The sequence below is a fragment of the Ursus arctos genome, unplaced genomic scaffold (assembly GCF_023065955.2).
Source record: "Ursus arctos isolate Adak ecotype North America unplaced genomic scaffold, UrsArc2.0 scaffold_7, whole genome shotgun sequence".
NCBI lineage: Eukaryota > Metazoa > Chordata > Mammalia > Carnivora > Ursidae > Ursus > Ursus arctos.
The window spans coordinates 25898273-25921887 of NW_026623089.1; the positions used below are offsets into that span (position 1 = coordinate 25898273).

At 39.8% G+C, this 23615-nt stretch overlaps 1 protein-coding gene across 6 annotated transcripts in view; it reads left to right on the forward strand.

Annotated features, from left to right (window-relative positions):
* Nucleotides 1-23615, forward strand: part of ARMH3 (armadillo like helical domain containing 3) — a 175715-nt gene that overhangs the window by 2039 nt on the left and 150061 nt on the right. For 4 of the 6 annotated variants that reach the window (XM_057308396.1, XM_026493942.4, XM_048218937.2 and 1 more), the window contains exons 2-8: nt 10868-10980; nt 14026-14082; nt 14228-14374; nt 16658-16765; nt 20582-20674; nt 21415-21489; nt 21609-21695. In XM_057308396.1, coding sequence (XP_057164379.1) covers nt 10879-10980; nt 14026-14082; nt 14228-14374; nt 16658-16765; nt 20582-20674; nt 21415-21489; nt 21609-21695 — 669 coding nt within the window. In that variant the 5' untranslated portion in view covers nt 10868-10878. Of the gene's footprint in view, nt 1-6052; nt 6136-10867; nt 10981-14025; nt 14083-14227; nt 14375-16657; nt 16766-20581; nt 20675-21414; nt 21490-21608; nt 21696-23615 lie in introns of all 6 variants that reach the window. The other 2 variants (XM_044382055.3, XM_057308395.1) reach the window with 1 other exon arrangement.

Genomic DNA, 23615 nt, shown 5'->3' on the forward strand with positions numbered 1-23615 from the left:
GTAGGCTAAGGTTTCTTTTTTTTCTTTTTTTTAAAGATTTTATTTATTTATTAGACAGAGATAGAGACAGCCAGCGAGAGAGGGAACACAGCAGGGGGAGTGGGAGAGGAAGAAGCAGGCTCATAGCGGAGAAGCCTGATGTGGGGCTCGATCCCAGAACGCCGGGATCACGCCCTGAGCCGAAGGCAGACGCTTAACGACTGCGCCACCCAGGCGCCCCTAAGGTTTCTAATTTGAGTGGTGAATGGGAATTTCATTGACCAGGATATGGATTAGAAAAAGTAGAGCAGATTTTTTAAGGGCTGGGGCGACTATGGAAAGCAGTATAAGGGAGATAGTCTGGTATGCCGAGATCAAGTTGCTTGTGAGGTGTGAACATGGAGATGTTAGTAGGCAGCTGGGAGTAAGGAGGCCCTGGTGAGCTTAATATCTTGGCAATAGCTCTAAGTAAGTGAGGGCAAATATGAAAAAAATCCTGGGAAAAATAATGTTTATTTTTTTTTGTTTATAAGGAAGAATCAGAATATGTACTTCTTCCATTTAACAATGAGCTTCTCAAGGCAGGGACCATAATTTAGTAATTTTGGGACCCCTTTTTGTCTTATACTATGGCTGTGCTATTATAAAGTCTGATAAATGTTAGTTATTAAGCCAGCAGGAAATCCATTTACTTTATAAGGTTGCAGTTACCTTTTGGGCTTTCTTTTAAGAAGATTATGGGAGTCTGAGAATTTTCATTTTATACTTAGGTGGTATTCATGAGGCTTGTATGGTTCAACAGGAAAGGAAAGGAAGAAGCTATGAGTGACGTTGTGCTGCTTGAGGAAGTTCAGGGCTTGAACAGGAGATAGACAGTATTAATTTACAGGAGGCTCCTGCTCATTGAGAAGAGGATCTTACAATGAATTCTCATTTTGGGAGATGTCAGAAAAACGTGATTTTCAATCAAAGTTGCCTGAAATCCTGTCAGTTTGGAGTTGGTTCCTCCTTATGAAGGTGCAGGTGCATTCCGTCTTGTATAAAAGAATTTGAAAGGGAAGCTGAGGTAGTCATGTTTATTTAAGTCTCTTCAGCTGTATTATTAGTTAGTGCAAGTAGGCAGACTCCATAGATTCTGTTGGGACTGGCTTGAATTCTCTTCTGTGAAGCTACTTCATCTCTGCTAGATGCAGACAGTGGCTGATACCTACAGTAAGGATTGGGAAATTCCTGGCTTTGCCACTTAACTGCTTAGTCTTGGGAAAGTCCCTGAATTACTTCCACTTTCAAGTATAGGCTAAACACCCAGTCTGAGATGAGCTCTGTCCAAGGACATACAAGATGAGGATGCCGCCCTATAGTGGCTCTTATACCTACTGAATCAGGCTGGTTCTGTCCTAGTAATTAGAAAAATAGGGATGGTGCTTATCAGTGTCCTGAGTTGACTGACTTTTCTTGGATAGGGTGGGAATGTTGATATTATGGATATCAGTTTGGAGTTTCCAGAGAACTTTAACTGAATCTGGATTTTGAGTATTCTGTTAGTCAATACCTGATTTTTTGCACTAATGGGTTATTCTGATAGGGAGAAGGGCTATCAGAGAGAAAGATCTAGCGGCTCTTTTACTTTGGGCAAAGTGAAATCCTCATTGTAAAGTCATGGTAATAGTACCTACTTTACCTGGTCGTTGTAAGGACTAAATACAGTATATTTAAAGCACTTAGAACAGTGCCAAGTATATAGTGAATATTCAGTAGTGTTATTTATTATATATCACCTCGATTGGGAGGCTGTGCTTGGAGGAATGAGTGATGAATTCCATCTCCAGAACTTAAGAAAAGTGATAGCATAAGGGGATGGTGGCCTGTCCATAAAGGGAATTCGAAGAGGTGGCTTCATGAGTGCAGGCCTCATTCTGTTCTCATTTCAAAGATATGAGAGACTTGGAGTACCTAGCTTTAAAAATCCGTTAAAATAGAAAGATGTACATGCTTGTTTTAGGGCCAGTGTGGGGTGGAATTGAGGGAACCTGTGTCCCATGCTATGAGATAAGCTGTGTCAGGGAATCATGTGAAACAGTAGGATGTGAATCCAGCAAGTAAACTAAATCCTTGGGCCTTCAGAAAGGAAGAGGTATGTTAGGAACTAGTTTGAGAAGTTAAGCATTAGGGTTTGGAAGTAGAAATGCCCTGCCTTCTCTTAAATGCTTATAGTGCTAGTATTTACTTCCAGGGAGTGTATATGCCTTGCAGAAGAACTTAGGGAGCAGATAACCTCTGCCTAAGGATTAGACACACACACACACACACACACACACACACACACACTTGCTTCTTGAGGAGCTAGGGGACTTGTAGGAGAGCCCGGGCAGGAGACTATATTTCTCGCTTTATAAACATATTGCTTCCTCTTGTGTATTGGGTGAATGGCCAGCGATCAGACAATGGTGGCATTTGACTCACACACAGCTTCTGGGCAGATAGGATTTTCATCTTCTTCACTAAGCATTGTGGATTACTATAATCAGTGTGTCTTGCAGGGATTTTTCTCAGATGGACAAACTCGGCTAAGGTCGAATGAGCTGGGAGTGGGTGAGCCTTGTTCTAGTGTCTTTTCTAGAGGTGACAAGTTTTATTCGTGCTCTCAAAATTGTCTTATGTACAGATGCTCCTTTCAAAGCATTTGTTGAGTTTAAGGCTTTAATGAGTACTTCTCAAACTTTAGTGAGCCTCAGAATGACTTGGGGCAGGGTTTTGCAATCTCAGTGCTATTGATCTTTTGGGCCAGATGATTCTTTGTTGTGGGAACTGTCCAGTGCATTGTAGGATGTTTAGCAGCATCCCTGGCGTCTGCCTAGTAGATGCCAGTAGTATCTCCTTTCCCAGTTGTGACAGCAAAAAATGTCTCCGGGCATTGATGTTCCCTGGATGGCAAAATTGCCACAGTTGAGAACCACTGATCTGGGGTGCTTATTAACAATCTAGACCCTTAGTGTCAACTATCATACATACATACATACATACATACATAAGAAAAAAAAAACCAACAAAAAACAAATGTAGACCCCTAGTCCTTATCTTGACAAGTGTGTTTCAGTAGTGGGGACAGGGGGCTCAGGGATCTGTATTTTCAGGAGGCACCTCAGGAGGTTCTGCAACAATTGGTTGCAGCTCTGTGATGGGAAAGCATAATCTGCCCTAAGCTCAGGGCTGTACAGATTTATACTTGACTTACCCTCCGTTTCGTCTTTCTGTCTTACTGTATCTTTCCATTCATTATCAAATTTTGGTGGAGGATTATCCTCAGAGCAGTGGCTAAGCTCAAAATATTATCAATTAAATCTTGTAGTGGATATTAGTGTGTTTCAGCTGTTTTTTTTTTTCAGTTACCATATTGAATACATCTATCAGCTTTACTAGACAGATTCCTCTCCAGTGTTTTCTTCCAAGTTTTCTACCATTCTATTCATTTGTATATCCCTTTACCGTTATCAATATTTATATACATATGCATGTGTCAGTCATGCGTGTGTATCTTTTACTATTTACGGTGGCACCTTTACCTACTGGCAGACTAGAGTGTTGAAACTCAAGATATCTGGACACCCCAAAGTTTGTTCATTAAGGTCAGTGAGTGTATACTCTTCCTCCTCACTCACCTGGAACCTGGTCGCAGTTTCTCTGTAGAGCCTCAGGTTTATGTGTAGATTACACCACTTCTGCCCACTCCTCTGCCTTTTGAGAGACAGTGTAGCATAGTGGTTAAGAAGAGGGACTCTAGGGGCGCCTGGGTGGTTCAGTTGTTGGGCATCTGCCTTCGGCTCAGATCATGATCCCAGGGTCCTGGGATCGAGCCCCGCATCGGGCTCTCTGCTCAGTGGGAAGCCTGCTTCTCCCTCTCCCACTCGCCCAGCTTGTGTTCCCCCTCTCTCTGTGTCTCTCTCTGTCAAATAAATAAAATCTTAAAAAAAAAAAAAAAGAAGAGGGACTCTAACTGACCTGCGTGGCTCAGTCAGTTAAGTGTTCAACTCTTTTCTTTTTTTTTTTTTTAGATATTTATTTAAGAGAGAGCGAGAGAGAGCATGAGAAGGGTGAGGGGCAAAGGGAGAAGCAGACTCCCTGCTGAGCATAGAACCTGATGCAGGGCTCAATCCTTGGACTCTGGGATCATGACCTGAGCTGAAGACAGACACTTAATCGACTAAGCCACCCAGGTGCCCCAGTGTTCGACTCTTGACTGGCTTGGTGCTGAGTGTGGAGCCTGCTTGGGATTCTCTCTGTTCTCCATCTGCTCTTCCCGCTCATGTGCACTCTCTCTCTCTCTAAATAAATAAATAAATAAATAAATAAAAACTTCAAAACAAGAACAGTTCTAACATGTGGCCATCTGGGTTTGAGTCCCTACTCTCATGTTGGCAATTTTTTTAAACCACATTATGCTTTAGTTTTCTTATTGTAAAGTTCCTGGATCATAGGTCTGTGAGGATAAAACCAATTAATGTGTATGAGATGGTTAGAACAGTGCCTGGTGCATAGTAAGTGCTAAGCAAGTGTTAACTCTATTTTTGTTTTTAAGATTTTATTTATTTGAGAGAGAGAGGGAGAGAGAGGGAGAGTGCGCAAGTGTGCAAACGGGGGTGGGTGGCAAGGGAGAGGGATAAGCAGATTGCACGCTCAGTGCTCACACTCAGAGCTGAACACGAGCCCAGCGAGGGCTCGATCCCACAACCCTGGGAACATGACCTGAGCCTAAATGGAGAGCCACCCACGTGCCCCTGATTGTTATTTTTGATTGGTGTCCTGAGTGTACAAGTCAGGATCCCTACTAGCCTCTGTTCTAGTGTTCTGCATGAGTGCTGTTAATTTTCATATATGTATGAATGCACTGGTATTTTGTTTTTTTTTTTTAGATTGAGGGTTAGTTTACATAATGTAAGGTGTACAACTTGAATTTTTTTTACACTTGTACACATTTGTGTGACCTCCACTCCAATCAAGATAGAGCATGTTTTCAGCATCTAAGAAGGCTTTCTTGTGCTACTTCCCACTCACCTCCCCACCAGGGTAACCATTTTTCCAGCCTCAGTCACCATAGATTAATTTTGCTGTCTTTGAACTTCATATAATTGGAATAATTTGTACTTTTTTCTTTTGGAGGTTTTTATTCAGCATCTGTGAAATTTATCAATAGTTTCAATAATTTGTTCTTTTAAATTTCTGGGTTAAAAAAACTCATTCTGGGGCGCCTGGGTGGCTCAGTCATTAAGCATCTGCCTTCGGCTCAGGGCGTGATCCCAGTGTTCTGGGATCGAGCCCCACATCAGGCTCCCCCACTGGAAGCCTGCTTCTTCCTCTCCCACTCCCCCTGCTTGTGTTCCCTCTCTCACTGGCTGTCTCTCTTTGTGTCAAATAAATAAATAAAATCTTAAAAAAAAAAAACCTCATTCTGGGTAGTACTTAATTATATGAAAATGTTATAATCTTCCTACTCTGCCGATGGGCATTTGAAGTCTCTTTATGTAAGAAAAAAACTCACACAAACACGAAATGCCCCTTCAGAAAACTTTACAACGACATTTCAAAAAGGGAATGTTTATACTATAATCTAGGGACTCTGGCATTTCTGTTTCTTGAACGTGCCAAGTATGTTCAAGTCTTGGAGCCTTTGCATTTGCCATTCCCTCTATCTGAAACACTTTTCCTGAGACTTTTTTTTTTTTTTAAGATTTTATTTATTTATTTGACAGAGATAGAGACAGCCAGCGAGAGAGGGAACACAAGCAGGGGGAGTGGGAGAGGAAGAAGCAGGCTCCCGGCGGAGGAGCCTGATGTGGGGCTCGATCCCATAATGCCGGGATCACGCCCTGAGCCGAAGGCAGATGCTTAACCGCTGTGCCACGCAGGCGCCCCTCCTGAGACTTTCACATGGCTGTTTCTCTTATTCTGATCTGCCCACATATCACTTGTCATAGAGGCCTACTTTAATCTTCCAGTCTAATGTAGTCCCCTTCGATAATTTGTCTTCAAGGTACTTATCACTGTCTCAACTTGTTTGTTGTCTTTCCCCCTCTAGAATGAAAACTCTTCTGAAAGCAGAACTCTTGTCTGTCTTGTTCACTGCTCTATCCCTAGTGCTTAACACCTAAAAGGTGCTCAGTAAGTACCTGTGGAGTGAATGAATGCCTGATCTGTGCATGATTTCTTTCTAGATGATGGGCACACTTGTTTTTATTCCTTTTCGTTCTTTCTTCCTTTCTTTCCTTTCTCTTTTTTTCTTTGTTTCTCCTTTCCTTTTTTTATTTTCTTCTCCTTTTTCTTTTCTTATGTACTGGGTGAAATGTTTTAGGATGTTTACCTCAGCGTCTACCTATAGTGTTTTGGAGCCTGCCTCGACAGTGAAGAGAGGGTGATACTTGCTAACAATCTGTTACCAGTATGAACCTAGAGCCACAGGCCATTAAATTTGGAAGCCTATAGAGAGCTATTCCATGGTTTTTTTTAAATTCCCTGGTTTATTGAGATATAATTGATATATTATGGAGATTATGATTGATATATAACATTGGTATATGACTTTAAGGTATACAATGTGATGATTTGGTAACACATGAAATGATTACCATGATAAGGTTAGTGAATACATTCATCCATCACCTCACATAAGCATATTCATATTGTTGCAAATGGCAGGATTTCCTTCTTTTTTGTGGTTGAATAATATTCCATTGTATATATATACCACATTTTCTTTATCCGTTCATCCATTGACAAATACTTAGGTTGTTGCCAAATCTTGGCGATTGTGAATAATGCTGCAGTGAACATTGGGCTGCAGATATCTCTTTAAGACAGTGATTTTGTTTCCCTTAGATATATACACAGAAGTGGGACTGCTGGATCATATCATAGTTTTATTTTTAATGTTTTGAGGAACTTCTATATTATTTTCTGTAGTGGCTGTACCAATTTACATTCTCAGCAGGGCACAGAGGTTCCCTTTTCTGCATATCCTTGCCACTGCTTCTTTTTACAGATTGGCAAATTGAAGCCCAGGGAAGGAAAGAAAACTAAAGGTTATATATGAGTGTGTAAGAATTGGGACTAAACGGGGCGCCTGGGTGGCACAGTCGTTAAGCGTCTGCCTTCGGCTCAGGGTGTGATCCTGGCATCTCTCACACTCCCCCTGCTGTGTATGCTCTCTCACTGGCTGTCTCTCTGTCAAATAAATAAATAAAAATAAAATCTTAAAAAAAAAAAGAATTGGGACTAAAACCCAAGACGTTTTGTTTTTAGATTTTTTCCAGTTTTATTGAAAAATAATTGACATACATCAGTGTGTAAAGTGTATAGCATGATGGTTTTATTTACATATATTGTGAATTGATTACCTCAATAGGTTTTGTTAACATCCATCATCTCATATAGATACAATACCAAGACTTTTGGTAGATTAACTATTAACTCTCTGGAAATTAGAATGAATTTCTAATAAATTAACTTTCTGATACTAGAGTTGGCATATATTGTGTTCAAGAAGACAATAAATGAATAGCTAACTATAACTAGCATTTCTTGCATATTACACATTGGAAGAGTTTGGCTTTAGGTTTTAAAATCTTGGGGCACCTGGGTGGCTCAGTTGGTTAAGCATCTACCTTTGGCTCAGGTCATGGTCCCAAGGTCCTGGGATTGAGCCCCACAGCAGGCTGTCTGCTCAGCCTGCTTTTCCCTCTCCCTCTGCATGCTGCCCACCCCCACACCCCGCGCTTGTGCTCTCTCTCTCTCTTAAAAAAATAAAAATAAAATCTTGATACTTGGTTATTTTATCCTGAAGGGATGTGAAGTGATGTGCATTTAAGACGTTTGTGGCTGGATTGCCTAAAGATACTCTTAAAAAGTTGTATGACTTGAGTCTTTCAGAGAGAAGTGGTGTTGCAGGTCATGGGACCAGCAGTCCCTGAGGTTTAGGAATAAATGACTTCATTGATTTACCATTGAGTTGGGGGGATTTGAAACCATTCCTAAGTTTGATGGTAGGTGAAATTAGTATTGATATGTTGCCTGATTCTCTTTTATACTCTGCCTATTATATCTTGTTTCTGAGAAACTGTGTTAAAGTCTAAGATGACATTTCTGTGGGATTACTGTGGCTTTGCTGTATTTGCTTCTTCGCCAGGAGGATTTAAAATCCCGGATCAACAAAGGTCATAGTGTAGTCGTAGAATGTGTCTTTCCCTTCCTCATGGTACCGTAGCATTTTCTTTGTACTTTTACTCTGTTTCTCATGATTTGCCTTGTGCTGTGGGGTTATTATGTGTCTGTCTCTGCCAGTAGATTGTGAGGTCCTTGAGGATCAGTTCTGTCGTTTCCTCTTTGTAACCCCATGTGCCTAAACTGGTGCTTTACAACATTTAGGTGTTTCTTATGTATTTGTGGTATTTCAGTGATGCTGAGAGAATCATTCAATGATATGTCTAGTTCAGTCTCCTTGTTTTATGTGTACGGAAACTAGGACGCACAGTGACTTACTCAGTGTCATGTAGGTGGTTAGGACGGACACCTGTATTCTGTTCTCCGTTCTGCTGGTTGGTTGGTCGATTAGGCCTTGCTGCTCCTCAGCTGCTACTGGTTTTCTACAAAGAGGAGGGCTGTGAAAGAGGAGAAAAACACTGGGAGGACATAAATTACACTCCCGTTACTGATGTGCTCTACCAGTCAGATATTTTACTTTCAAATTTAAGAGTAGAGGCTTAATTTCTGAAGTCCCCCCCAAAACTTTTAGGGATTCTGCACTTCTCTTAGTCCACCACCCTCGGAACACCTTTTCTGTGTTCCATGGGTAGAAGTGCTGGCAGGAGGAGACTCTGTGTTGTTAGTTTCCAGTCACATTTCAGACAAGCTTGGGTGGTAAATTCCAATTGCCTCTGATGATGACAGAGAGTAATGAGATGAGGCCCTTGGCTGAATTTCCCCCTGCTTCAAATGGAGGGAGAGGGATGAAAATAATTTAACTTCTTCGGAAACTTGGTACTTTGGATTGGAATTGTTTTTTCCCTCCTCTCCTATTCCCTTTTGCTTATTAGAAAGTATTGATTCTGAAATAGGGAAAGTGAGTTTATTAGATTTGGGGTGGACATTGATTAGCTGGAACCCAATTATAAATCCTCAGAGGGGCCTGTTTGTAAACAGGTGCTTTTCACATCCAGGAACTCGTGGTTCCTGCTATTCCCGCTAATCAGCTGGTTGAAGCTGAACACATGAAAGATCTATATCCACTAAGCTTAGAATTGCATTGCTTTTGATTTATTTTAATGAGATCCTGTTGATTTCCAATTTATTTTCTCCCGATAAGGACATCTTCCTCTTGACAACCTATTTAAAAGACACAGGAATCTTTTGAACGGAGGCTGTATTTCATGCTTTAAGACAAAGCCATGATCAATATAGTATAAATTGCCCAAAAGCATCTTCTCTTTCTCTCTGTTGTTGTTGTTGTTGTTATTTTTTCCTTCAGTTTTCTCTGGACCATAATGGGATTTGAGGATTTAGTGAGGCCTTGATAGAGATAGGACTTAATAAAATTTTAGGTTACATCTAGGACCTTTCAGGTCCCCCCCCCCACCTTATATCAGAATCAGTGATGAGCATACACTGAGCATATACCCTGAGCCAAGTGCTTATAGAAAGTGGATAAGATGTAGTCCTTGTGCTAAAGATGCTTCATATCTAGTTGGAGAAATTTTCTGTGCTTTGTGGTTTTTTTGGCTGAAAGGTAAATCTCCTTTTTGGCTATATGTATTAAAGAAAGACAGTATCTGAAATATAATCTTTTATGCTATTGGATGCATCTCTTCCTCAAATAAAATTTTGATTTTGATTTGAAAGATAGCACATATTTTCCAAAAGTCATTGAACAAAATTAATTTTATTCTGCTGCTTTGGATTTGTCTGGAAGTAAAATCAGGCTCCATGTTACTGCCCATACTTGCCATTGGGTGAGATTAAGTTTCACAATTAGAGCCTAGAATTTAAGAGAGAGATAGGAATTTTGTCAACAGTAGAACGAATCTGGGAAGTGAGGGGAAATGTGTAAATCCACAGTGGAGACCTGTGGGATTTTAAGTTCTCAGTTGTAAAAAATTGAAATTCCTTGAAACAAGATGGGAAATTTGGGCGTGATTCATGGAATTACTTTTATATAGAATTGAAAAATACACTGAGGTTTAATCTGCAATAGTGTTATAAATATATATAATTAGATTTGAAGAAGTATATTGTTATATTAGGTTATTTTGAAATCAGATTTAATTTTTGTTCTTATAGCTGCTATTTTCTGCCTTGGGTCTCTTTCTAGAGGAATTTCTGAAGACAGTCAAGTGCAGTGTGATTTATGAGGCAGTGAAGGCCAAGTACTTTGCAGTGATGAGGACCTACTTACTTTGGGGAAATCAATGGAGCACATCAGTCTGCAGCACACTTCCTGCCTTAATGGTCCTAAGCTCAATCAATACTTGAAATTTAACTTCACCATCAGTCTGTGGGCAATGTGTGCTTTGCAGCCTTCCTTCCATCAACCTCAAATATATGGCCAGATCTATTATAAATGGAGCTAGTTACACTTTCCTTCTTGGTTTTGGATCTGCTGTAAGCCTTGTCTGCTGGCATGTTTTAAAGATGTAAAATGTGTTTTGCTGTAGGCCAAGTAATGATTTAAGCCTTGAAATTACCTGTTCAGGGGATGGGGTGTTGGACAGATGCACAAGATCTAGTACATGGTTGTTTATCATTTTTTCTTCTTCCTAAAAAATTTCCCATTGAGAGCTTTTCAACAGACTATCCAGCATCTTGGAGAGCATTTATAGCACTGACTGTGGCTTTCTTTTCACAGATTCTCTAACCATGGCACAGGTGGAGAAACGAGGGGGTTTGCTCCGGAAATCATCAGCCTCCAAAAAACCACTGAAGGAAAAAGTGGTGCTGATGTATGATGAGATCTTTATGGTAAGGCCTGGAGCTCTGACAATTCTACACAGCTTGACTCCTTAGTTTCTTGTTCCAAAATGAGAAATAAGCTCACCCCTGCCTGGTACCTTTCAGTTCTTCAGAGGGAGAAAGAGAGAGCAAGGGTGAGAATGAGTGTGAGCTCCCTCATGGTAGAAATTATGATCATGTATTAATTAATATAGATTGTTGTTATGTTCTTACAGATTGTTGTCATGAATTCAGTAAAACAATTGAGGGAGGAAAGCTCGGGACGCTTTTTTTTTTCTGAATATCTTGAAGAATTGTCTTCTGTATGATCCAACGTAAGGACTCTTCTATCCTAGATGTCCCTTGAAGTTCCTTTTGGCCCTAGAATTCTATGACTCAAATATTTTTAAAACATGAACTATTGTATTCCATATCAAGTTGTTAGTGGACAGAACAGTTGCTTAGTCTGTCACATTCTCCAGCTATATAAGATAACTGACAAATTATTAGCGATTGGATTGAGGATTTCTTTGGGTCTTCATAACTGCTGATTGACCATGGTCCAAGCCTTTGTTGTGAAATCCACCATTTCAGGGAGGGTTAGAGTAATTGCATACCCTGAGGGGGTACTTGCCTTCTGAAATTTTGAACATAAGTAGTGCATATAAAACAGAATAATACTTATAAAAAGAGTTACCGTGTATTGAATTTCTACTATGTGCCTGGCATCTAAGTGCATCACTAAGTACATTAATACTGACAGGAATGCTGTAAGAATGCCATGTTTTCACGTGTGCCATGTAAAGAGAATTTTACAGATGAGTAAACTGGGGATCATTGCTGGAAGGTGATGGAGCCATGGTTTGAACCCTAGTGTTCGACTCCAGGGCCCTTACTTGTTCAACTTTGCCATGTGGCCCAGAATAAATAATGCGATCAAGTAAAACTTTTAACTCTTGGTAAGCCTTAGAGATAGAGTTTGATATGCAAAAAATTAAAATAGAATAGCACAGGTCAGTACAGGTGGTTATACAGAGAAAATGAGTGGGTACTCAGATCCTATCAGGACTCTTTCTATGTTAAGTAAGGTTGGCATACATAGGACTGTTGATTGAGCTTTGAGGATGCGAAGTGCCAACTCCATGAGTAGTCTGAGTTTCATATATAGATTAAAAAATGACATAGAAGTGTGAGAGTCAAGGGGTGCCTGGGTGGCGCAGTTCGTTAAGCGTCCGACTCTTGGTTTCTGCTTAGGTTGTGATCTTAGAGTTGTGAGATCCTACCCCATGTTGGGCTCTGCTCTCAGCCCAGAGTCTGCTTAAGACTCTCTGTCTCTCTCTGCCCCTCTGTCCTGTGCTTTCTCTCAAATTAATAAATTAATTAAAGAAAAAGAAGTGTGAGAGTCGAAGTGTGAGTCTGACCCCTCCTAGAAGAAAGGGATAGAAAAAAATCACTAAAGGAGCACCTTATGAGAAGGCCAGAAATGTTGCTTCTTTGTGTCATTCTCAGGTAAAAATCCAGAAGAGATTCCTAGTATAGTGTTTTCTTATTAGATCAGGAGTTCTTAACTAATGAAGATACTAGTTCTTGGTAGTACTTTTATTTATTTATTTATTTTGGTAGTAATTTTGAAAGGTCAACCTGGGGGCGCCTGGGTGGCACAGCGGTTGGGCATCTGCCTTCGGCTCAGGGCGTGATCCTGGCATTATGGGATCGAGCCCCACATCAGGCTCCTCCGCTATGAGCCTGCTTCTTCCTCTCCCACTCCCCCTGCTTATGTTCCCTCTCTGGCTGGCTGTCTCTCTCTCTGTTGAATAAATAAAATCTTTAAAAAAAAAAAAAAAGGTGAACCTAACGGTGGGTGATTGACCTACTGGTTTTATGTCATTAGCTTTCCTCTAAAATAGGAGTTCTCTTTTTCTTACTTTGCTCGTTAACCAGAAGCTTTTGACTCTTTAGAATTTCTGTTTGAAAATTATCGCTATGAAGATTTGGATTTTAGTAGTATAATCTTGTTAACTTTTGGACCAATTCGAATTAAGGAAAGAGCATATTAAAAGCTCTGTACAGAGAACTAAATGCATACAGGAGGGCAGGTAGCAGCAGTCAACACAGGATGTTGTAAAACCATGGCAGTATTGCTTATGTGGTCTAGGTTCTGGCTCCTGTACTGGTGTAAGTAACTTTGTGGATCCTCTTTCCTAAAAGGAGGATACTTTTTTTTTTTCTTCAGGATTTCATTTATCTATTTGAGAGAGAGAGAGAGGGGCAGAGAGAGTACAAGTTGGGGGAGGGGCAGAGAGAGAAGCAGACTCCTTGCTGAGGAAGGAGTCTGATGCGGTTCTCAGTCCCAGGACCCGGGGATCATGACCTGAACCGAAGGCAGACACTTAACTGACTGAGCCACCCAGGTGCCCCAGCTAAAAGGAGGATACTGATAACATCTACCATACCTGGCTCTCTGGGCCATTGTATTTCATGTATGTGAAAGGGCTTTGAAGACCCTATAGATGTGATGGGGACATATAATGTGACTGTCTTATTCAGATGGTTAGGTTCACGTCTTGCTAGAAGAGAAAGATTTGAGAGAGATTCTTTGAGCCGTTATTTAGCTTTTGGCACAGGGAATATATATCTATGCACAGTGTCTTTCATTTTGGGGAAAAAAGCCTCTAATACTATTGTTCCCTATTACAACAGTGTAGAATGACCAGGCATTTTCAAAGTTAATTTTGAGAGGCAATGTTGATTATGTGTAAGTTACCCTTTCAGATGTATTCTTTTTTTTTTTTTTTTAAGATTTATTTATTTTAGAGAGAGAGAGTGTGAGAGTGTGTGGGTGTGTGAGCTAGGGGTGGGGCAGAGGGAGAGGGAGAGAATCCCAAGGAGACTCCCCACCCAGTGCCGAAGAACCCAAGGTGGGGCTTGATCCTACCACCCTGAGATCATGACCTGAGGTGAAACCAAGAGTTGGACGCTCAACCAGCTGAGCCACCCAGGCACCCCCTTTCAGATGTATTCTTAATGCTTCAATGTTAACTGGGGATATTGAACCTGCTTATTTTCTGGTTTCAGACAGAGGACCCCAGTAAGTGCAGTCCTCGATTTTGGGAGGAGCTTTTCCTCATGAAGGTAAACTTGATGATATCTCTGGATTTTCCTGGTAACTGAAATGCCTTCTCATATGTTCTAGGTGCTACACTAAAAATGCGCTGACATTAAATACAATTCACTAAAAATGTTCCTAAAAATTATGCCCTTACTGTTTCCTTGGTAGGTGAATTTGGAGTACCTAGAAGGCAAGCTGGAATCTCTTGATGGTGAGGAGTTAATGAAGATCAAGGATAATATTAATTGCTTATTTCAACACTGCATCCAGGCTCTGGGAGAGGAACATCCGATTCGAGTTGTCAATGCATTGCAGGTACAAAGTTGGGAGACTGGGGAAGTCTTGTTTAATAGGGGAAAGGAATTGTAACACATGTGTCGGGACCTGAAGAACCTAAAATTGCCCTTAGGTATGAAGTTTTTTGTTTTTTTTTCCTTTAAATCATAAACATCTGTTCCATGTTTGTTTAGCCATCTTCCTTGTTAAACAAATTGACACTTATACTAGTAATTTTGTCCACTTGTATAATTCGATCTAATGCCAAAGCAGATTGACAGAATTCTTGTGATTATTTGAGGAAAGGAAGAGATAGTGGGGAAGCTATGAGTCAGGGATAATTAGTCTACAGCAAAAATCAGAAGAGATTCTTAATACAGTATTTTCTCACTAGATCAGGAGTTCTTAATCTGAGGTTTCAGAGGGTCCTTGACTCCCGACAGTTATATGCAATATTTTATGTGCATGTGTACATTTTTTCTGAAAAGAGAGCTTTCATCAGATTATCAAAAGGCTCTGTAACTTAGAAAACATTAAAAATCGTCGTTCTTTACGCTAAGTGGCATGATCACTGACTAATGTTTTTTTTAAAGATTTTATTTATTTATTAGACAGAGATAGAGACAGCCAGCGAGAGAGGGAACACAAGCAGGGGGAGTGGGAGAGGAAGAAGCAGGCTCCCAGCGGAGGAGCCTGATGTGGGGCTCGATCCCATAACGCCAGGATCACGCCCTGAGCCGAAGGCAGGCGCTTAACTGCTGTGCCACCCAGGCGCCCCTAATTAATTATTTCTTGAATGACTGTTATGTGCCAAACATTGGGTTGATGCGGATACATTATAGGCTTCTTGAGAGCAAAGACTTTGATAGTTTCATTCAGTACTTTGTTCCTGGCATGTAGAAGAGTGCCTGGTAAATACTCAGCACTTTATTTATTTATTTATTTATTTATTTAATATATTTATTTATTTATTTGACAGAGAGAGAGAGTGAGCGCACAGGCAGGGGGAGCAGCAGGCAGAGAGACAAGAAGAAGCAGGCTTCCTGCTGAGCAAGGAGCCTGATGTAGGGCTCAATCCCAGGACCCTGGGATCATGATCTGAGCTGAAGGCAGCCAATCAACTGACTGAGTCACTCAGGCACCCTTACTCAGCACTTTAGAAGTAAATTTTTATTGAATGAATGATGGGCAAAATTTCTGAAGTTTATAGTACAGTAGCTCCAGTGTAGACTAGATCAGACTGAATAGCTAGGCAGTGATTGCCAGGCTTAGAATATGAAGAATCCATGACAGCATAAAAGATTTTATTGGAACTTTTGATAGGTTGGGTTTAAATTTCTAACTTACTAGTTGGGTAAAGCACTTTGTGAGCCCCAGTTTTCTCATCTGTAGATTGTAGAAATTACCTAATGAGCTGATGTCCCTGAAAGAAGGATCATGCATTTTGGGCATTGCAGTTGTAGGGACTCACTGAAAACTGAAATGAAAGTTGGAAATTATACTTCCTGTAATTTCAGTGACTCACTGTGGGGTCACGAATGGTAAACTGTTTTTAGATCAGTGGAAATTAATTGGCATTAAGTCACTTGGTGACCCATAAAAATATAGTACATTATTATAATGGCTTACGTTATTATAATGAGACTTGTTAAGCTTTAACAAAGTTTCAGGCACTATTCTTGGAGCATTAACAAAGTTCCAGGGACTATTCCAATTGCTTTATGGTGTTAATTCACATAGTTCTCACAATATCTCTAAGAGATGGGTGCTTTTATTGTCATTCCCATTTTATAGATGAAAAAACCGAGGCACTGAAAAGTTAATTTGTCTGGGGTTACACAGCTGGTCAGTAGTGGATGGGGATTGTAAAGAATTTAAGTTTTGAAGCTATTGGTTGTTATCATATGGACTGAAATAACTTTTGTAGTTATTAAAAAATACTAAAAGTTATGAATTATAATGTAAATACTAGAATTAATTTTAAATAAAGGAAAGTTCTACCAGTCCCATGACTCAAACTCAAAAACTGTTTTTATTTTTGAATTCACCTTCCAGTTTTTGTCTGCAGTACAGTTTTTGAAAAGAGGATGATGGCGAAGAAACAGCAAAAAAAAGAGGATGACAATAGTTTCAATTGCTATTCCTCTTTTAATTTCTGGATTTTGTGCACAGTAAGGCTGTTTTGGAGCTGAGAGTGATAGAGCAATTGAATGTCAGCTGTGTAGGAGGCAGTTCTGAGGTTGCAGTGTGAGGCGACAGATCCAGTGCCCTTCACGTTTGAGACTTCTCTCTACAAAAGAATTCTTTCTCTGATCTCTGCAGACCTTGTGTGCACTCATTCGAGGAGTCCATCAAAAGAATAAATCTACCTCTGGGTTTGACATTATCAACATGCTGATGGGCTTTGACAAGGCAGAGTTGTGCATGAAGGTGAGGCATAAGTTGCAGATGTGCCTGTGGATGGCTGCTTCTGACAGCTGTTCATGGATATACCATCTGCAGACAGTCAATGTGCTAGAAGATTTGCACTCAGATAGATATAAATGGTTGAATTTGTTCTTGAATTTGAATATTTTTGTTTTACAGATTTGGTTTGTCTGAATAAAGGAAAAGTTGAAATTCAAATTTGAATTAAAGTATCCTTCCCCTGCAGGATAAAGATTGAGCAGTTTATTTTTTGATTTCTATCATGTGGTCATATATTCTTAAAGACGCTTATGAACTCAAATAAAATGTAACAAGGGAAATATAATATATAAGGGTAACTTTAGTTCTAAACTGAAGTTTTCTTATTTAACACAATGACTTTATTGGAATTTTTATTTCTGTTGTTTGACACTTTTTAAACATAACAGCTTTATTGATAGATAATTCACATATACAGTTCACCCTTTTAAAGTGTAATAATTCAGTGGGTTTCTTTTGCTTTTTTTTTTTTTTTTTTTTTGAGAGCTTATTTTTAAGTAATCTCTACCCCCAATGTGGGGCTCGAACTCACAACCCAGAGATCAAGAGTCATGTGCTTCACTGACTGAGCCAGCCAGGCTTCCCTCATTCAGTGGTTTTTAGTATATCCACGGAGTTGTATAACCACCACCGCTGTTAATTTTGGAACGTTTTTATCGCTCCAAAAAGAACACATGTACCCATTAGGAGTCATTCTCCATTCTCTCCAGCCCCTGGCAACTGTTAATCCACTTTATGTCTCTCTTGGTTTACCTATTCTGGACATCTCATAGAAATGGAATTATATGGGGTCTTCTGTGTCTGGCTTTTTGCACTTAGCCTAATGTTTTCAGGGTTCATCCACGTTGTAGCATGTGTCAGTACTTCATTTCCTTTTTTTGGCAGATTAATATTTCATTGTATGAATGTACCGCATCATTTTATTCATTCATCAGTTGATAGATAGATGGGATAATTCAACATTTTGGCTGTTATGAACAAGGCTGCTGTGAACATTCATGAACAAGTTTTTATGGGGATGGAGGTTTTCAGTTCTCTTGGGAATATACCTAGGAGGAGAATTGCTAGGTCATATGGTAACTCTATACTTAACATTTCAAGGAACTTCTAAATTGTTTTCCAAAGTTGAGCTACCATTTTACATTTCCATCAGCAATGTATAAGGGTTCTAATTTTTCCACATCCTTGTCAACAGTTGTTTTTTGTCTCTTTTATATATATGTATTTGGAGAAATGTCTATTCAAATCCTTTGCTGATTTCTAGATTGAGTTGTCTTTTTATTGCTGAGTTGTAGGAGTTCTTTATATATTTTGGCTATAAGTCACTTATCAGCTATCTGATTTATAGTATTTGACACTATCTTGAATGAAGGTTGTTTATAATATGAACTTTGAAGAATTAGTCTTCTGTCACTCACTAAATTTAAAATAATCTATTTGACAAAGAATCCTTATAGTGATTAGGTTATTTTAAAAAATGTTGTGAATATACAATTATAAATACATGAAGACTTAGTACCTGGAGTTAGTTTTTAATTCTCTCCTATACAGTTCATATATATATATATTTATGGTGGTGAAATCCCAGATCTCTCTCATTCTCATAGTTCTCACTGTTGCGTATATGCTGCTGATTACTAAGTCTCAATTTTTTGCCTTAACATCCTGTCATGACACTCAGAGTTGTATACTCGATAAGCAGTTTGCTGAATATATCCACTCACACATCCCTAAAGTAACTCTTGCTTGACATCTACAAAATGTTTTCCCTTCATCTGTTTTTTTTCATTCATTCCCCATCAGAATGGGCTCACCTGTTGTCTCAGTAACCCAAGCCAAAAACTTAGGAGTCATTCTTGACTCTTCCCCTCATCTTGCATATCCAGACAATCACCAGGATCAGCCAATTTTTTTTTTAAAGATTTTATTTATTCATTTGACACAGAGAGAGACAGCCAGCGAGAGAGGGAACACAAGCAGGGGGAGTGGGAGAGGAAGAAGCAGGCTCCCAGCGGAGGAGCCCGACGTGGGGCTCGATCCCAGGACCATGGGATCATGCCCTGAGCCAAAGGCAGACGCTTAACGACTGAGCCACCCAGGCGCCCCAGGATCAGCTAATTTTGCCTCGGTTCATATTTCTCATACCTTTCTTTCCTTTTTTCCCCTACCGCCAATGTCCCTATTATCTCTCACCTGAACTATTGCAGTGATGCCTTCATTCATTCTTTTGACAACGTTGGTTGGCTCTGATGTGCCAGGCACTGGGGAGACAGAGGCAACGAAGACATGGCAACTTCCTCAGAAAATTGATAGATTAGTCCTCATTTGCCTCCCTCCCTCCAGGCTTGCCATCTTTAAATCTGTCATCCACACTGATACCACAGTGATGTATCTTACGCTCAAATCTTTCTTGCTTAAAACCCTTCATTAGTTTCCCATCACTAATGGGTTAAAGACCAAACTCCCTAGCTAGCCTTATACAGCTTTCGTGATCTGCTCCCTATTTATTTTTCCAGTCTCCACTCTCACCACTATACCTCACTCTGTACTTCCATAATAATAAACTATTTGTATTCCAACTCCACACCAGGGCCATTCCATTCTTCATGTGTCTTTGATCATGATATTGCCTGTCTAGAATTCTTTTCCTCTTCAAGGTTTAATTAATTCCTACTGATTTTTCAAAATATAACCCACCACTGAGGAATCCTGGAATAGGTGACTTCTGAGCTAATTCCCCTTCTCCATGTATATTTCTGTCATAGTAACCATTAAATTAAAACTGCTTGCTTAATAAAACTGATGGATCACTGACCTCTACCTCTGAAACTAACAATACATTATATGTTAATTAACTGAATTTGAATAAACATTTTTTTAAAAAGGAAAAAAAAAACCTGTTTGCTTTTGCTTGTTTTTCTCTTCCAATAGACTAAAAATGCCTTGAGAGCAAGGGTCATTTTCTTATTTTTTTCTTGAATTCTTTGAAAGCGCAATATTTAGCATATAGTAGACCCTCACTATATATTTGTTGAAGTAGCTTATTTAGTGAACCTTCACTTGAGCTTCCAGCATGCTAAATCCTAGTGTTCATTTATTCTCCTCCTTCATTTAATGTAAAATATTTCTTTTCTTGTTCCTTCTGCTGTAGTGTGTGAGGGTTTCATCTTTTGATTAAATTGGGTCTGACAGCTGATTGTTAGTACAAGTGATATACTCCAGTCACATTGTCCAGTAGAATCAGCCAGAGTGGACACAGCTAGCTTTGTTGGATAGTGTATATGACCAGTGATAGCCAGTAGTGATATTATGGCTTTGTTGTTTGTTCAGGGTGCCTGCATTAAATGATATACTTTATCTATAGTTATTTAACCATTATTAATCTTTAACCACTTATTTTCTTAATTTAATTGAATTAATTTTGTTTAGTTTATTATGTATTGATTTTAATTTATTATTTAACTGCTATTAGCCTTTTAACAATTTGCTTCATTCTAATCTAAAGGCTTATATAAGGACGACAGGCTGCAAACACTTGGTAAAGTGATGAAATCTTTATTGTTCTGTGCAGTTGTTCTAAAGCATTTTTCCCCAGATAGCTACACTTTGAAGCCTTCCCTTTCTTTGTCCAATCTTGCAAGGCCTAGGCCTAAGGGAATCATATGGTTGCTTCATTGTATGTTATACGACTGACCCTGTGTAACATAACCCAGAGTTGGACAAAGACACAGTAGAGATGTTATTTGGTATGTTTTAATACTTAATGGATCTCTTTCTCAGAACTTGATGGAGAGTTTGGATTCATTGCTTTGTGCGGAAGGTTCTGAAAGTCTGAAGAGTTTATGTCTGAAACTTCTCCTTTGCTTAGTGACTGTAAGTGACCCATCTATATGATTCTCTATCAAGGGTATTATCAAGAGCAGGGGCAAGCTTATTTGAATATTTGAGCCTTTAGTTAGAAAGGAAAAGAGAAAAAAAAAATCTCTGCTGGGGCATCATATCATTCCAGGGCATGTGAATATGTAGAAGGAAGTGAATTGAATGGGCTTTCACTTCCTGGAAGCTGCTCTTTGGAGCAATTGCTGGCATTTTTAGCCTGCAGGGTACATGATATTTATCCCTTTAGAGGTACCATTCCTTGAGATTTCTTGTCTTCTGGATTGTCAGATTTGCCCTTCTCACCAGCTCTTATCTGGAGACAGTTTTGGTGATTCTATTTTTATTTGTTCTGATTTTGACATAACTGGAAGCTGGCCTGTACCTTCTAGTGGGAGGAGGGCAGGGTGTTGTTTATAGACTTCAGGCAGTTGTCTTTCCCTGCCATCACTCAGACTTCTGGATCGTAAACTTCTTTCTTTGCATTTGAGAGTGAAACCCAAGAAACTATTAAGTAAATGCTTACGTGAGGACGTGACAGAAACAATGAGAAGTTCAGAGATTTGGGAAGTTTTAATTTACTAATTTCTTACTTGGTAGCTTCAGGGGAGCTTATTAAAGGTGTCTAGTTAGAGTGTCTTAACATTTCTGATTCTCTTAGATGGTAGGAGAGGAGATATACTTGAGATACCAGAGTGCCTCAGTATAGACTTTAAAAAGCCTTTTATTGCATTCAGGTGACAGATAACATCAGCCAGAACACTATCCTAGAGTATGTAATGATCAACAGCATATTTGAAGCAATTTTACAGGTAGGTCAATTCCCCCGACACGTCTTTCTCTTTTGGGTAAACCACCTCCTCAAATCTTCTCTGTTTGCACACCTAGGGACTAGAAGTTAGCACTCATTCACTTGTGGTTCTTGTTACAGATACTCTCTCACCCCCCAAGTCGCAGGGAGCATGGGTATGATGCTGTTGTCCTCTTGGCTTTGTTGGTGAACTATAGAAAATATGAGGTAGGTGGGCCCCTTAATGGACAGTTAAAATCTTTCTATAATCTTCCTAAATAAGGCCACTCCTAGGGGACTTTGTTACTTCGTTTAATGTAGAAGACATGTTTTTGGTAAATGGTATATAGATTAATTTTGATTAATCAAATTCTAAAACTTCTATATTAAATGCTTGGGGCAGAGGATATACTCATTTAAAGAAATCCTGTGGTGCAACTTCTAATAAAGTGAGTAACTATCCCTTAATGTAGTGGTTCCCAAACCTAGCTTATTAGAATCACCTAGGAACTTTTCAAAAAGAAGAAATTTGTGGGCTTTACTTTGGACACACTGAATCTGAGTCTCTTGGGGATGGGAACTGGGAATCTCTCTCTTTTTTTTTTTTTTTTTCTATTTGATTCCCCTGTTGAATATGATGATTAGCCAGGATTGGGAACCACTGACCTAATACATTTGTTTTGAAAGATTGGACTTTTGTATATGGATTTCCATATGTGGTCCACTTGTGTAAGTACCACTGTTGGTCTGGGAACTCTGTCTGATTTAAATGGAAAATTGAAGACAGAGCCGTATCCATGTCAGTTCTGGAGTACTCTTTGTTTCCGAATTAATCAGGGACAGATTTATAGGTTTTTGAGATGAAGAGCAGAACTCAGAGATTTATACTTGGTTTCATGCCTCTGCTTGAGTCTTCTCAAAAGGCAGAATACACAGAAAAAGAAGGAGGGCCCTTAAGGAAGACCCGGGGCCTCACTGGGGATGGCTTTGGAGGAATAGGGAGCATTTGGCACTGAGTCCTGGATACTCGGAGTACTTTACTGAACCCAGAAGTCAGGAACTGCATTGAGGCAACCTGACTTTCTTCACTTAGCAAGTAGCAGTGGTATGAGAAATGGGCCAGCTTGAGGGAGGCTCTTCATTTCTGATCTTCTGGATCTTCACTTAGAGATTTCTTTCTTGTTTTAGAGGTTTTTTTATATTTAAGTAGTCTCTACACCCAATGTGGGGCTCAAACTCACAACCCCGAGATCAAGAGTCGCACGTTCCACCGAATGAGCCAGCCAGGCGTCCCCACTTGGTGATTTTTGAGATGGTTCCTGGTCAGGTTGGGAGTGATGGGTAACACAAAAGCTGGAGCCTATTCTTATGAGAATATTGAAGAAGGGAAGGCTGTGAGGAATATTTAAAGAGGGACTGGAATATGTGGAGCAATGTTAATGTGTTATAATTCCCAGGAGCTGATTGCTTTCATTGTCTTGGAGGAACTGACAAATGGTGTGTAGAGCTACTAATAAATATGTAATTTATCACCAATACTTGTTTTACTGGTGATCTGGGGGGGTTGGCATGGTAGCCATTTTGATCTCTGTCGTGTATAATAGCCTCTGAGGCCTTATTACAGCAGCAAGAAAAATAGCTGAGGAAAAATGCCAGAGATCGTTAATGAAAGTTGAGTTATATGTGCTAGGAAAGCATCATCATCAGTAATGAATATTTTCAGAACATTCTGCTGGTTGCAAGCCACTCTGAGGCAATGGCTTGGTTTCTCTAAATGTGAACTGAACCCTGGCTCAGCCCGGTAGGGCTCTCTGAAATGTCAGCCTGAAAAATTGGACATGGCCAAGGAACTAGAGAAAATCATATTTCTGGAGCGAGGTATGCATCTCTAGTCTGTCAGAAGCCTCAGAAGAATTAATATAGTAGGCAAGGGCAAGCTGGCGGGCATAATTTATCTGGGCTTTGCAGCTTTTGATATAAGTCACTCACCAGAAACCATTAAGGAAGCCTAGTGACCATGGAGCAGGAAGGTTTTTGACAGGAACATGAGGAATTCCAGATGAACATAGCAAAACCAAAAGCTGGTGGAAATTTTATGCAAACCAGTATGAGAGGGTGTGTGCTGGGCAGAACAGCAGTCTAGCTCCC